At 38.3% G+C, this 15,960-nt stretch overlaps 1 protein-coding gene and 1 long non-coding RNA gene across 3 annotated transcripts in view; one reads left to right on the forward strand and one right to left on the reverse strand.

Moving 5' to 3' along the window:
• The window catches only part of LOC105481161 (uncharacterized), a 49,290-nt gene extending 35,020 nt beyond the window's left edge, over positions 1-14,270 (forward strand). For both annotated transcript variants that reach the window (XR_986806.2, XR_011610016.1), the window contains one exon: positions 13,985-14,270. This is a non-coding gene — a long non-coding RNA (uncharacterized lncRNA). The remainder of the gene's footprint in view (positions 1-13,984) is intronic.
• The window catches only part of LOC105481164 (ATP binding cassette subfamily A member 12), a 211,384-nt gene that overhangs the window by 128,924 nt on the left and 66,500 nt on the right, over positions 1-15,960 (reverse strand). The window contains exon 3 of the mRNA XM_011740513.2: positions 4,361-4,514. Within this exon, the coding sequence (XP_011738815.2) occupies positions 4,361-4,514 (154 nt within the window). The remainder of the gene's footprint in view (positions 1-4,360; positions 4,515-15,960) is intronic.

Here is a 15,960-nt window from a genome sequence, read left to right on the forward strand (position 1 = left end):
ATATCGGGAGAAGGAGATAACACCACTGTATCTCTCAGATGACGCTGTGCAGATTATGTTCTACCTAACCATGAAACAAGCAGACTAATTTGGCAACACTGCAAGGAAATGTGTAATCTCTCCATCACAGTAGCAAAGCTATCGGCCTATTCCTGTAAGACAACTATGCAAGTGACTCTATTTTTCCCTTTCGCTGAATTCTGGCATTCTTTCTCCATGACCTATCTCAAATATACATTCTGCTATTCTGGTAACCACCACCCCGTCTGTTCTCCACGACCACACTCTTAAAAGCCTCTGAAAGAACTCTCCTGGCATCTGCCCACCCACACCTATCTCCACTTCACTAATATACTCTCCAGTAAGATCCATATTCCTCAGGCAGAAACAATGTGTTATGGCACCTGTGAAACTATTCACCATTTGTTGTGTAATATTCTGGGCACAGTGAGACTTAAACAGACATTCATTACATTCACCATGTTATATGGCAGTTTACCTGTTATCTTGTCTCTACTTCTCTCTTTCCCACTTGAACTGTAAGTTTATATAGGGCAAGACATATGCCTCATTCATTTCTGTATCTGTAGTGACTTGCATAGCCTCCAGCATGCTGTATGAATTCAGTATGTTCTTATTGAATGAATGGTTGGGCTTACATAATAATTAAGACATTCTTCTACTTTGTTTTTGATAAATAAAATTTTAACCATTCTTTTTTTACTTTTATCAATTTTATTTCATAATTATCAATATCTCTGTTTAAATTACATGTAATTATGTTTTAATTCATGTATCTCTTTGTGGTTTTAACTATGTAATAACAAAAATGTAATACTAACACAAGCTAGAGGAAAGTTTTAAAACTCTTAAATTCTTTTTGCCTTTTCTTTTTATGCTGATTTTAGCTAAAATGGTTACCAAATGATTATAAATTAATCTAAAATTAATACAAGAAGAGACCTCTACATCCTTTCTCATCTATATAACCAAATGAAGGCAAACATCTATTTTACTTCCAGTTATCTTACACTCCTAATAATATCTTTTGGTTAGTTTCTAAGCTCATCCATGTTTTTCAATATTAAACCAAAGCTTGACACTTTAAAATTTGACCTGACTAAACTCTGATTAAATATTTTTTCAAGTTCTGCAGAAGCCATACAATAGGAGCAGAGGTACGAATTTAGAAGCCGCAGGTCACGAACGAGTGTCAACAGAAATAGGGAGCAAATCCACAGAGGCAATTGCCCCCAGGATCTGCAGGAAAGCTGAATCCCTTCTCCAAATAATGACCCTGTATGCTCTGGGGAACGATCTTTGCCATTCGCCAACTGTGTGAGCAATGGCACATGGCCAGGGTCTCCCACGGTGCTGATAGATTCTGAGAGGCAGTGTAAGCAGGAAAGAAAAGGGTAAGATCTGTGATATTGGATCATCTGTTGCACAAATGAGCAAGAAAACTGTAAATGTAATTGTTTCTTTTTTCAGACAGCTAGTTAGAGTCAATGCTGAGTACAGTGTTGGATTTTTTTTTTAACATCTCATCCTGAAGCTAATGCTTAGAGAAGTATGAATTTAATAACAGAAGGCTGGTGCCAGACGCAAAATCACATCAAAACACTTGGCGACTGGCCAACAAGTAGTGACTGCAGTGTGATCACATCTTTCAGAAGAGCATTCTATTAAAAGAAACATGGCAGGCCTCTTTTGATGAGACCAAAGGTGGCATTTTTTTCCCCTCACTGATAGAACAGAAAAGGAAGACAGTTTTGATTTCTAATGAGGCTACGCTGGTGAATCTTCCTTCACTACAGGGAAGCAATTTTAGTGGAATTGCTTATCCGATAAAATATATGCCAGTTTCATTGCACAGCTATATAAAGCATAAAAGCTAATAGCATGATGGGAAATATCATTAATGCAATTTTATTATTATATATAATTTTCTAAATTAAACTCCAATTACTTAGTAGTTTAGAGAAAATAGTGAATATACAGCAATATACAACTTGAGCTAGACAAACTACCTGGAGATGAGACTAAAACTAAGTAAAGCAGACATGATCAGCCATCTACAGAATAATCAACAGATGATAAAATAAACGTGGACTTTAATCCTCCTTCCATAACCAACTCAGTTGCAACCCCATGAGTTTGGTTCTCTATAAAATTAGACAGACAAATACTTCTTTAGAGGGAACTATAGTCGTCTACTTCTTAGATACTGTTAATTATGTCCCTTATAGTTCTTTGTAAAATGGTAATCCAGTTTGTAAATGATGGACATTAATTTTTCTCATAGCTCCTCTAATGCCTGGTTCACACAATGTCCATCTCAAGTAAACCTCTTTGTGAAGATTTACCTGATTACCCCAGCTGAAAGCTCTCTTTCTGCTTTAAGTATAGAGGGTGCCTTCCTTCAGCTTCCCTCTGGCACTCTTCATTGTACTATCTCCTATTATTGTTACTGATTTAACGTTTTCCCTCCCCTGCTAGAACATCAGCATATATTATTCCTAATTCATCACTCACTTAGTGACAAGCATAGAGACCATCAACACTGGAACAAGAAGGAATGCCATTTTTCTTTGCATCCCACCTTTGAACTGATTATACAAGAGGGAATAGACCCTAGCTGGCTGTGGTCTTCTTACAGAATTAATTACACACTGGTGCTCATTGAGGTCATACTTGCATATGCCTAGAACTGTGCCGTTCTCGTAGACAATGTGTCATGTCATGTCATTTCCCGGCTAAAAACTTTTGGATGGTTTCTCCTTATACTAAACACACAATGCGAATCCCCTTACCTTTTCTTTCATGATCGGTTCTGCATGCTCTGGTCTCTGAGGTTCCTTTTCTACATATCCCAATCCCTTTCCTCATCCCTTGCTGTGTTGCAACCATGTTAGTTGACATTTTGCTCATCTAAATGGTTGGGTTTGTCCCCACCTCAGGATCATTTGCTGTTTCTCTGCATGCAACACTCTCTTCCAGATATTCATATGCTGCTGCTGGTTTTTCCTTGTCCTTGGTCTCTACCAAAATGTCACTTCTATCAGAGGCCTTCTTTTGACATTCTATTAAATCCCTACTTTACAATTTCTACCTGTTAACCTACTTTATTTTCTCACTAGCACACTCTTTATTATTAATTATGCTATTTATTTATTTGATCATGCAGTTTCTCTTCCTTTAGAATGCAAGTAACAAAAGGATAGAGAAATTGTTTTATTCACCTCTGTATCCCAGTGCCTAGAATGGTGCCTGGCACATAGAAGCCTCTCAGTCTATTAATCTATTTTTTAAATAGATTAATGAATGAACGAATGGACATCAGATTGTTTTAAGCATCAAGCCTAATTATTGAAACAACAAAATCAGTGTGAATCAGCAACCCAACAATTAGGGGTTCCAAGTTGTGTCTCATGACAATTCTTAACATGTTTATATTTTTTGCTAAACAGGTTGCAGTTGCGCTCTTAAAGTATCACCTATATTATTTGATGACCAAAATCATGAGAATGGTATTAAAAGAGAAATTGTGCTACATGCTAAGGAATTTAGTATTAAAGTTTGGCAACTAAATATCTACGATTATAGATAAATATAATATTTTCTTGAGAGACACTCAAAAAATATCTCTAACAGAGAATTAGTTCTTGGTTGATTCAAGATTACAATATTGTTTTCAGTTCTGAAGACAGATAGGCTTCTGGGAGTCTCTTTAGGTTTAGGATCCCAGGAAGGAAAATTGAAGTTGTAAAGTCAGGTTGTTAATAGTTCAGATTCTCTATTCATTCTTCAACTGCTCCTTACGCCCTACAGTAGAACACGCAATAACCTCATTTAAAGGTTGTCATTCAATTACATATACTTTTAACTTTATTACTTTGAATTTCAGCACCCTTAATTTCTTTTTTTGCACTTCCTGGGTTTTATTGTATCTGAAAGTATCACGCAGGGTAGTACCAGTATGTCATTCTTCCAGGATGATGGCCATGACACTTATCCTACACTTATGACATCTTATGCTTGTGACGAGTCTCAGGCAATGTGTCACTGATAATTTAAGGTTGGATAGAGAATCTTTGAGGGATGTAAAGGAGGACTACCTTAGTCACCCATCTTATAAAGCAAATTTGAGACATTCACCCAAAGTAGATTGTACTCAATCTCACATAAACACAGTTATTCCAGTTTGTACCTACTTCGTTATTTCATATTTAGATCATCACATTTATAGACATAGAAAACAAACTTGTGTATCTAAGCTTGCATGGCTTCCTGGCCTATCTCATAAGGAAACAAGGTTTGAGATCTCAGAGTAATTGAACACACTTGAGAAGTGCCCCACCTGTCTTTAAATAGTGCAGCATCAATCCCTTTCCTACGAAGCAGGTCCTGTGGGCCATAGGGGGTGTCTTTGCATTTAGAGTCTGTGTCACATAGTAGGGTCTGCAGGAATGGGAAGAATCCAGTACTAGGAAGGTTTCGAGGTGCGAGGTAACCTAAAATTTAAAAAAAAAAAAAAAAAAAAAGCAGTCATTACATCACGATGGCACATTTGCCTGGGAAAGAACATAAATGCAGCAACTCTGCTTTATGAAGTTACCTCCTGGATTAGCACTATCCACGTCCCCCAGCCGAACCCCAACTCTGCAACTAACATTCACCACTAAATAGGAGCAGTCTTGGAGGGTGTTATGTTTAACTTCCCTTTTCTAGATTTGCTAATATGTATAAAAACACTTAAAAACGCCTGGTTACCCCATGAATTCCCTTCCTGGGATTTATTCTAAGGAAATATTTATGAGTAGTTGCAAGAATATTTGCCAGAATGTTTTAAAAATAAATCACAGTGTATCCACATGATAAAACACAATGCAGCCAATACAAATGTTGTCAATTAATACAAAAAGTATTTATAACACATTGTTAGTTTAAAAGAACAGATCAGAAAACAGTATGAACAGAAGAGTCCTAATCTTTTAAAATACACACACACACACACACGTGTATTAAAAAATCCAAAAGATTGTATCACCAAAATTTGATTCATGGCTTTTTTCCTGGGTAGTGTATTTCATTTTATTTTCTTCCTTTTGACTGTATATTAACTATGTTTTATCACAATTTACATGTCTTCTTTTGTGATCAAAGTAGGTATAAATGCAGCTATTCTTCCAAAAACCAGGAGCTATTTTTGGTCTCTTTAAAATTTAACATTTTAATTATCCTAGATACACAACTTCTTTTTCCGATTTAAAAACCAATAGTGAATGGTATGAATGAAAATGCAAATTTTCTCCAAAATTAAAGTCATACAAAACAGTAATTTTAATAGTAAGGGGTTTTGTAAACTTTAACATTTGCTTTATAAAATACGACGATGGCATACACATGAGTCATGACAATAGGCAAGCTGGGAAATACACATCTTTTCACAATTAGGTTTGCTATGAAAACACTAGATTTCTTCCTTTGGGGGACTGCACAGACAATGAACTTTCAAAAAAAGGCAAATTTAGGAAAATTAAGGCTAAAAAGCAAAACTTTAATCTCCTCATGAATGTGTTAAAAAAAAAAAAAAAACAAAGAGTGCCAGTACAGGTCCGTTTTCATTTTAAAGAGAAAGGAGAAAAGTGGGGAAAAAAGAGAGAGAGAGAAAGAGAATGGTAAGAGCAACATGGCCATGCATTAATCTACCAGTAGAAAGAATAAATAGGTATTTGATTCCAGTAACTTAAATACAGGTCTGTATAAAGAAAGAGCTGGGGGAAAAAAATAAAGAGGGGAAAATATGAAACCTGGCCAGAAGAAAAGCAAAGAGGGAAAAAGAGAGATTGGATAATGCTATAATGTTGACCTTAAAGATGGTAGAAAAAGCTGAAAGTCAAGGAATGTGGGGAGCCTCTAGAACTTCTAACCAGAACAATCTAGAAGACAACTTTTCCTATAGTGGGTCCAGAAGGAATGCAGCCCTGCCAACACCTTGGATTTTAGCTTGCTGAGACCAAATTCTGGACTTCTGACCTCCAGAACTGTAAAATAATAAGTTTGTGTTGTTTTAAGACACTCGTTTTGGTGTAATTTATCACAGTAACTATAGAAAAAATAGTTTAGAAAATAATGCCAGTATGAATGAAAGATTCGAAAACTCAGAAGAAATTGGAGAGAACTGAAGCCCGTCAAACTATTCACTACTTCCTTCCATGTGGACCCTCTTTGACACCAGAGAGATTGGTGCCTTTCCTAATGTTAAACCTAAGTGAAAATCACAGTGAACCAATAATGATTGCCCACCAATGTTTTCATCATATGCAATTCCCTGAATAAAATAGAGAGTAGCTGCTACACTGCCTGTTAGCTTTTCATGTCATCCCTCTGCAACAAAATTTTACCACAGTGAACTACATATGGCAAGACCTTTAAAAGTCTGCAGTGGAGGTTCACTGTGCATGGTAATCCACTCTGTCACACAGATCTCCGCTGTAGCCTCTCACTCAGGGTGTGGGACTGCAAATGAGCTTATTCCTACTCTCTCTCAAATACATGCAGTGGCTGATTTGAATGGAAGATAGATGGAAGGGCAACAGAAAGAGATGACCAGATGACCCCTCTGCTCTATGCCACTTATCAGCGTGATGGTGTGGCTGAGTCAGGCAGTACTGAAAAAATGAGACACTCAAGAAAAGCCATATTGTAATACAAAGAGAGGGAAAGAAGGAAAAAGATGTCATGGAAAGAAGAGCTTTCAGTGACATCCAAATTATCTTTCCTGGCATTCATTACAAATTGCAAATGATTTGAGAGGAATTTGAAGGAATTTAACCCACCACATTCTTTGGTATGATATCTACAGAGGACAAAACCTAATTTATAGGAAAATTCATCACAGAGTTTCTTTAAAAATAAACTCCCATGGTGTTGAAAGTATGGACAGTCTATTCTTTGCACAGTTTTTTGATAATGGATATTTAACGTGTTACATGGGATCGTGCAAATGAGGAATTGATTAAGGCATGCACAAGTTTCATTTAACAGAGTGCCATGCAGAACATGGATGACTTGCACTATTTATTTTACCATAATCTTTTAATCAAGGCCTATACCCTCATCAATGTAAGGGTACCTGTTGCAACAACAATGACAACAGTGATTTCTTAAGTATCTACTGTATCCCATGTACTGTGCTAGGCATGTAACATTTACTTATGTTATTCATCCTTCCTTGACATCTACAATATACTTTCTCATATACATCAACTTTTCATAAATTCTGGAAATCCTCTAGAAGTAATATCTGAATTAAATAGAATTAAATTTCCTGTAACTTTCTTGTAAAAAATATTTTTTCCATTCTCTTCCCATCTCAGTTATGTATACAAATAAAAAGAGCAATGGTGGAATCAAAACGTTAAACATTTTAAAGAGCTGCTAATTTTAACTTGAGCCCATTCTATCCTTGAAGGTGTTTCTGGCACTTTCAGGTCCTGAAATTACATTCCCTTAAGTTCCCCAGTGCTAGGATAAAGAAAAAAGAGAAGCTTCTTTCTTTCACAAAACTTCCATGCAGCAAGCATAGGAATTGCAAAATTAAGGCTAATAATTGAATGTCTATGTTCCCAGCCAAAGCACAAATTTAAGGACAAAAGTAAAGGAAGATCATGACTGTGCAAACCATGGCAGCCCCATACAGGTAAAAAAAAAAAAAAAAAAAAAAAATCTCAGGCAGGGTTTTGAGATAGAGTTTGTTTAAGCAGGATAAAGTCCTTGGTACCATGATTCCCAAAAGTCTCACCCCAGGTTAACATTCATGCCCATCTCCAGGAGAAAAGCTATTGAAGAATTTGCCAGTTTCATAGGGTCAAATTCAGAAGATGTCAGCATCATCTGGGAGTAGGGTGAGGTATGTGTTGGTTGGCAAAATCCTAAGCTGGTTATGGCTTAGCTTCTCAGGGGCTCCAGGCAAAGGCAGTGAGCAGCCAGCCACCCATGGGTGGGGAGAGGTCATTCTCACTGAATGGATACAGTCTACCTCATTGACACTGTCCAGTCATAACATTGACACAGTCCACTTTATTTCAAGGAGTTGAATCAAACCAAACTATAAACAATTTTGGGAACAAGCCACCAATGAACTCAGCTTTAAAGTAAATCAGATTCATTTTTCATTGCTGTAAGAATGAAACTAGAATTATAAAAACAGTTCTAAGAATTTTTTTAAATGCATGCTTTGTAAACAATTGTGATATCAATGGGTACATGTAATGTTTACCTCAAAGGGAGATCAATTTTGATTTTCCTTTTCCTTTCCTCACAAAAGACTCTATTCCAAACACTGTTAGTGTGATAGAACGTAAAGATTAGCGTGATGGTTCTCCAACTTTGATCCTTGGACCAACAACATCAGTGTCACCTGGGAACTTATTAGAAATAAAAATTTCAGATCCCACCCCAGATCTCCTTAATCAGAAACTCTGGGGGTGGGGTTCATCAATCTGTGTTTTAATAAGCTCTCTAGGTAATTCTGATGGACAGTGACGTTTGGGAACCACTGGGTTAGACTGCAAAGCTTTCCATGAGAATCAGTAAATTTTAAGCTTGTGGGCCATGCTGTCTCCATCACAATTACTAAATTTTGCAATTATAGTGTGAAAGCAGCCATAGACAATGGGTGCCTCAATGAGCCTGGTTGTATTCCAATAAAACTTACAAAAATAGGCAATAGGCTGGAATTGGCCCTCGGGCTGCAGTTGGCTGACTTCTGGGAGGATAGCCTTTCTTACAGGCATCTCCCTCCTTCTCCTGCCTTGTTCACTTCCTGTTTTCACTTTCTCCCCCCATCCTTCTTCTCCTCTTTCCTCATTGCATCTAATCGACTTAATTCTTTTTCCTCTATTTCTTAATGTTTTCTTCTTTCGTTTTCACTCACTACTTCCTCTTTTCATTCAATTTCCAACTCCTCTTTTCCCTTTTCTTCCTGCTGCTGCCTTTCCTCCCTCCTCCCCTCTCTGTATTCATTGGTGCAGCCACGTATACAATTGTCTCTCAATATCTTCCTTTACTTTGTCTTTTTCATCACCATAGAAGAATTTTGACTCACTTCCATAATAAATTCAGGAGCGCGATCCTCATTGGCACTGTCTAGAAAAGTACTATTTTCTATTTATTTTATTATTGCAGAAAGTTATGTCACAGTCTTTTCAGGAATGAAGCTACTTCCATTTGAAATCATTAGGCTCTGGAAATATTCTGTAGGGTGCCTTGGTGATATTTGTACATATTATAGTAATGGTGGAATCGGAGACTTTCCACTGTTTCATTCTGTTTTTCTCAAAACAGGTCAGAAGACAACCTAGTTGGTATTTTTATATTTCCAGGTGAAAGGCGTTTAGTCTTTACCCCAGTGAAGAATAGAATGATACATTTTGGAAGGAAAATTCTGACTTAAAAAAAAATGGAGTTACTCGTTTGAGAGCATTACATTTTTCTCAGTTTTTTTGGATACAGGGTCACAAGGGCAGAATAAGTGTTAGGTCTTCTGATCATACAAATAATGTCTCCTTGTCAAGCACCACAACAGGGATTTAACACCATAACAAGAGTACAGAATAAGACAAGCATATCCTAAACATCACCTGCAAACAATCAAATACCTAAATGTGAATTTTAAAAATATAGGAAAGGAAATGAATCTTAGACGTATATTTGTGATAATTTATTAAAGTTTTTTTTAATCTTCTTATAGTTTTCAAGCACATTTTGTTCTCAGTTACATTTGAAAAGACGATTTAAATTGTAAATAATATAAACTTGGCCTTTCAAAGTAGTTCAAAACATTGTATCAGGAGCCTGTAGATCTGTTCCTATTCTTCGCATGCACCTTTCATTTGAAGGATGAGTCTACTTACTGAGGGGAGGTGTCCTGTCCACCACCCACCTTCAGATAAAATCAAATACACCAGCTCTTCCTGATTCTGGTCCCTCGGAGTGAGGGCTTCTACACCTATGTGGCCTAGAGTGACTTCAGCCTAGGGCTAAAAACCAATATGACTTCGAACCTGCAAATAGAGACTCTAACCCAGTAAAACTGAATCTTTTTAAGAGACTGGATTAAAAAAAATAAGCTATTTAAAAGAAAGAACAAACCTTACATAGTTCTTAGCACAATGCTTCACACATTTAAACAATTATTAAATATGTGAATAAATGCATGGCTGTAGGAACCCCTTGGGGAGTCCCAGGAAGACTGCATGACTCAAAAGTCTAACCTGATATACATCTTTATGTTTATTGTTTGTAGGATAAAGATTCAAATTGTATCCCAATGTTATAGTAAGTTCAATGGATAATATTGCATTATCTTCACATGCCTTGTAAAACAGATTTAACTGATTAATAAAATCAATAATATTTATTGTTGTAGGGTCTTTTGGTGTTGGTTTTTCTGAAAATCTAATTAATACACATTGACATCCATAAATGTCAATCTCTGGATTTATTATCCACAAACTGAATCTGTTCACCATCTATTCAATAATATTTACTGAGCAGGTATTGTGTACTTGGCACCAAGAAAGGTGTTAAGTAGGGTTCATCCTTCTATTTTTAAAAAAATTGTTCATCTTAAAGTTGAAAAATATTACTCTGGGTTCTGATGGAAAGAGAGAAAAAGAGAGTATGTGAATCTGGTTTATAAGGTCATCACAGTTTTATTAAGTAAAATGCATATAGAAATCATTTGTTTTCCAAACTGCCAGAAATATTGTGTACTAAAAAGTGTGTATTTGAAAACAAACAAAAAACATTCGTTAACAAAGAAACCTTCAGCTGGGAGCAGGGGCTCACACCTATACTGTCGCACCATAGGCTGCCAAGACGGATGGATTACTTAAGCCCAGCAGTTCGAGACAAAGCCTGGGCAACATAGTGAAACCCTGTTTCTACAAAAAATGCACACTCAAAACAAACCCACAAACTGTCTCGGCATGGTGGTATATGCCTGCAGTCCCACCTACTCCAGAGGCTGAGATAGGAGGATCACTTGAGCTCAGGAGTTCAAGGCTGCAGTGAGTCATGATTGTATCACAACACTGCAGCCTGGACAACAGAGTGAGATCCTATCTCAAATAAAATAAAATAAAATAAATACAATAAAATAAAATATAAACCTTCAAGGTTTTGAAGGAATTTAACATACATCATTTCATACAAGCTCCATGACAATTCTGTAAGATAGGCAGGGTGAGTGTTCATGCCCATTTTGTAGATAACCTCAGAGAAATTAAGCAATTTGGTCAAAGTCCAAATAAATAATCAATCATATATAAGCATAAATAATAAAATGCCAGAGATGGATCTAGAACTATATGATAGATTACAGTAATGTAAACATATTCAGCTAAGCTTCAGAATCTTGGAGGAGGAAACAGACTGAGGATTTGAAAAACAGGTACACTTCTAGTTTTGCTGTTGAATCAGTGAATCACCAGGGGGTAAATTAACCTAGGACTCTATTTCCACATGTCCCAAATTGAAGATAATGGATCTTGCCATCTCAGAGGGCACACGGAAGATCAATTAGGCAATGCTTGTGTAAGGTACTATGAGCATTGAAGAGACAAGGCCCCATGGAACCATGAGTTACCATTGCTCATCGGGCTCCTCTTGCATCATTGGTCTTATTTTCCACTTGCTGACTGTGGCTTCTCTGCTCGAACTGGTCTCCCAGCTCATGCCTTGAGCCAGTGAATGGTTTGGAGTGTTGCACGATGTACTTCTCTTCCTAGTAATTCATAATATGTACCTGTATCAACCAGTGTAGTGTTTAAATTACTGTGTGCTCAGTGGGTGTGGTGCCATGATACATTTTCCCTCCTTCTCCCCAGGCAAGTCTTGCTTCATAGCACAGATTCTTTTCCAAGTTCAAATCCATTGGCAAAAAGGTAGACTGTAGGTGGCAAAGAGGGCTCAGGCAAGACGCCTAATCCTGAAAGCAGTGATTAAGGAGGTCCTGTACTCAAAAGGTTGGCACCTGAATATGCTCAATGGCTACAGCCGCAAAAAAAAACAAGAAAAAACCCTTGGGTCATTTGGCTGGGTGTCCTACAATGTCAGGATCTTTCCCACATCCCCTGCATCCCTCATAGCTGCTGCTAAGTACCACAGCCAGACAGATTTTGAAAGGTACAAAAAGTGTCCATAGGGACTCTGGACACTTTGACTCTGGATCTTGAGACTCTGGCTATGAAACTATAGGCAAGAGGCATTGGGGAAAGATCTCTGCCTTCTTTATATCTTTGGATTATTGCTACTATTTTTTTTAACGGAAGCAGAGTTTTTAGAAGGCAGTCTGGACTCAGGACCTTGCTGTCTCTTTGGATGTTACCTCTTTGACCCTTAAGTGTACACCTGAATTGATGGTCAGCCCAGAAGACCCCATAATCCCACCTTCCTCCATGTCCGGACCAAAATGTAGCTCCTTCTCTTCTGAATATTAAAGAGATCCTGCTGGGTGATGGGTTCCAAAGATTATGGCCTGGTCTATTTAAATTTTACACAAAATGTTTTGATTCAAGGCTGGGAGATATAACAGTAACAAATACATGGCAGATATTAAACTCTGTTGTGGACTGAATCTGGGGGAAGTTTAAAAATAAAAATCTCACTCATACTTTCAAAACATTTCCACTTAACAAGGAATATTGAGTTCTTCACCAGGCACAGTAGCTCATGCCTATAATCCTAGCACTTTGGGAGGCCAAGGCAAGCATGAGGTCAGGAGCTTGAGACCAGTCTGGCCAACATGGTGAAACCCTGTCTCTACTAAAAATACAAAAATTAGCCGGGCATAGTAGGGTGCACCTGTAATCCCAGCTACCTGGGAAGCTGAGGCAGGAGAATTGCTTGAACCCAGGAGGTGGAGGTTGCGGTGAGCTGAGATCGCACCATTGCACTGCAACCTGGGTGACAGAGCAAGACTTGGTAAGAAAGAAAGGGGGGTGGGGGGGAAGAAACAAGGAATGTTGAGTTGTATGGCTCATCTGGGGTGAGTAGGGCTTATTAGTCTTTTTAGATAAGCTTTACAGTAACTGGCATTTTGCTTTTCTGAAACTTGTCTTTTAGTAGCAAAGATTCACAATGGCATTTTTAAAAATCTCCCTGCTATGGCCATTTGCAAATAGAATCCTGGCAACTATTTTTCCCCTCTAAATATAAATTAAAGTTTTTTAAAATAGACCCCTAGAATCTCATTTCCTTGTAGGACATTCTCCCTCTAAAGTTTAGCCTCCTAATTCTCCTTAGGTGAGGCTAACCAGGAAAATGGTTTTTAGCCTCTGGGCAGGTCTGAATTAAGCTGGGTATGCATACACTGGGTATGACTGTGCTTACTGGTCATATCAGAAAGGCCTGGCGCTGGTGGGTTAAGAGCCACTGTGCTGAGCCCCATCAGTTGCAGCCCCTCCCCTGAGATAGTCTCCCTTTCCACAGATCCAGCAACACCACTTAGCACCCAGGAAAGGAGGGGTACCCTGGAGGAATGGTACACTGGGGGAGTGGTACTTCCTGCAGCACCACTGCATCTGTTCTGATTGAGGAGGGAAGTGCTGTGCTGATACTTAACTGTGTTGCACTAGGCATCTAGGAGTTAACTCACAGAGCCTGCACTGAGAGAACGAGTTGAGGATTTAATTCCTCTCCTGTTACTGTGATCTCCAATGTGATGCTGGGGTTTGGAGGAGTAGAGTGGGGAAGCATCAGGGATTTCTCTAAACCAGACTCTGGAGCCAAATGAGTTTAGGAAACTAAACTCTATCTCCCTTTCTGGGAAAGCCAGAATATATTTGCATATTAAAGACTCTGAACAGTTTTTCAGTAAAAAACCTGAATAACTTTGGTTAATTCCAGATTTCCACAATCTGATTACAGAACATGTTTTCCTTTCCTTCTTTAAATTTTTCTTCCTGTTTTTTAGGGTAGGATTGGATAATATGCTGGGAATGAATATTCCATGGGGCACACTTTGGAAAACGGAGCCTTAATCCATGATCTCACATATTCCCAGCTGAAAAGAAGCCTGGAATTGAAAAGTTGTTTTCCCCCCCTCAGGAAGAAACTTCTTACGTAAGAAAATATTTTGGTTTTGAGTCCTGATGTTCTAAAACTTATTTGTAAACTGTCACCTTACTAATGTGGCTTTCAGATGGTAATTCGGCAAGCACCTTAGTGTTTGTGCATTACTCTTTGTTGGAGTCCCTCAGTAAAACCTATCTCAGACATTGCCTGGAGAAGGGAATTTCATTCTAGAAGGATTTGAGGAGGCTTATTAAAGTACACACTCTATAATGTGGAAAAATAATGAGGGACTCAGAATGAGAACAACCAAGGATAGGAAAAAATAAAGCCAATACAATAATATGGGCCAGAGGTCTGTGTGTTGATAGAGGTTGGCCACAAATTTGAATCTGGGTGTCCTAAGCAACTCAAGGAAATCCAGAAATGTGATCATTTACCCAGTTCACAGTTTCCATAAAATAAAATAAAAATAAATAGGCCAGGTGTGGGGGCTCACGCCTGTAATCCCAGCACTTTGGGAGTCTGAGATGAGCGGATTATGAGATCAGGAGATCGAGACCATCCTGGTCAACATGGTAAAACCCCATATCTACTAAAAATACAAAAATTAGCTGGGTGTGGTGGCGCGCGCCTGTAGGCGCAGCTACTCAGGAGGCTGAGGCAGGAGAATCACTTGAACCCAGGAGGCAGGGGTTGCAGTGAACCGAGATCATGCCACTATACTCCAGCCTGGGCGACAGGGCGAGACCCCATCTCAAAAAATAAAAATAAAAATAAATAAATAAATAGATGTACTGGGATAGATACAACTTTTACTATACAGAGAGAAATCATACTTGTTAGGGACATGGGCTTCACTTTAGTGAGTCAAATGTGAGAGTGTATTATTAAATTTGAGAGGGGCTATTCTGTTAGAAAAAGTTAATTTAACACCAACCACTGACAATTCCCTTAACCCAGCAGGTTTCCTAACGGGGGATTTAAATCTTAATTACCATACAAAGGTCTGACCAGACCTAGGAGGAACTCCCTTCAGCACAGGACTATAGATGGTTCCTCCCAGGTGACTGAGGAAACAACCACAATGGGTATTCAGTAATTGATAGGGAGACTCTTGTGGAAGCAGAGTTAGAAAAATTGCCTAATAATTGGTCTGCTCAAACACAGGAGCTGTTTGCACTCAGCCGAGCCTTAAAGTACTTACAAAATCAAAAAGACGATCTCAATCCTGACTCAAAAGGTTACCTACACCCTCTCTGAAACGAATTTGTATAAGAACTATTTATGGGAATGCATCTTGATGGGGCAGCTGGGTTGTTATGAAATACTCAGGAACCCCGTCCAGCTCTAGGACTCACCCCTGAGCACAAAGGCAATGTTGGGCATGCTGGTAAAGGACCACTAGAATCCAGCAGCCTGGACCCCTTTCTTTGTGGTCAAGAAAGGCAGGAAAAGGGGTGCAGGACTGCTACATTGGTGAGCATAACTAATCCAAAAAGCAGAGGTCCATGAGTAGTTACACAGCCTGGAAAGGAATAAGCATTAGGACCATAGAGGACACTCTAGGACTAATGCTCATCAGAAAATGACTAGGGGTGCTGACTCTAATATGTATTCTAGAGAATTGGGACCAAATTGACCCTCAGATGCTAAGAAAGAAATGACTTATATTCTTCTGCAGTACCGCCTGGCATATCCTCTTCAAGGGGGAGAAACCTGGCCTCCTGAGAGAAGTATAAATTATAACACCATCTTACAGTAGACCCCTTTTGTAGAAAAGAAGGCAAATGGAGTGAAGTGCCATATGTACAAACTTTCTTTTCATTAAGAGACAATTCACAATTATGCAAAAAGTGTGATTTATACCCTACAGGA

Source organism: Macaca nemestrina, chromosome 11 (genome assembly GCF_043159975.1).
Source record: "Macaca nemestrina isolate mMacNem1 chromosome 11, mMacNem.hap1, whole genome shotgun sequence".
Taxonomy (NCBI): domain Eukaryota; kingdom Metazoa; phylum Chordata; class Mammalia; order Primates; family Cercopithecidae; genus Macaca; species Macaca nemestrina.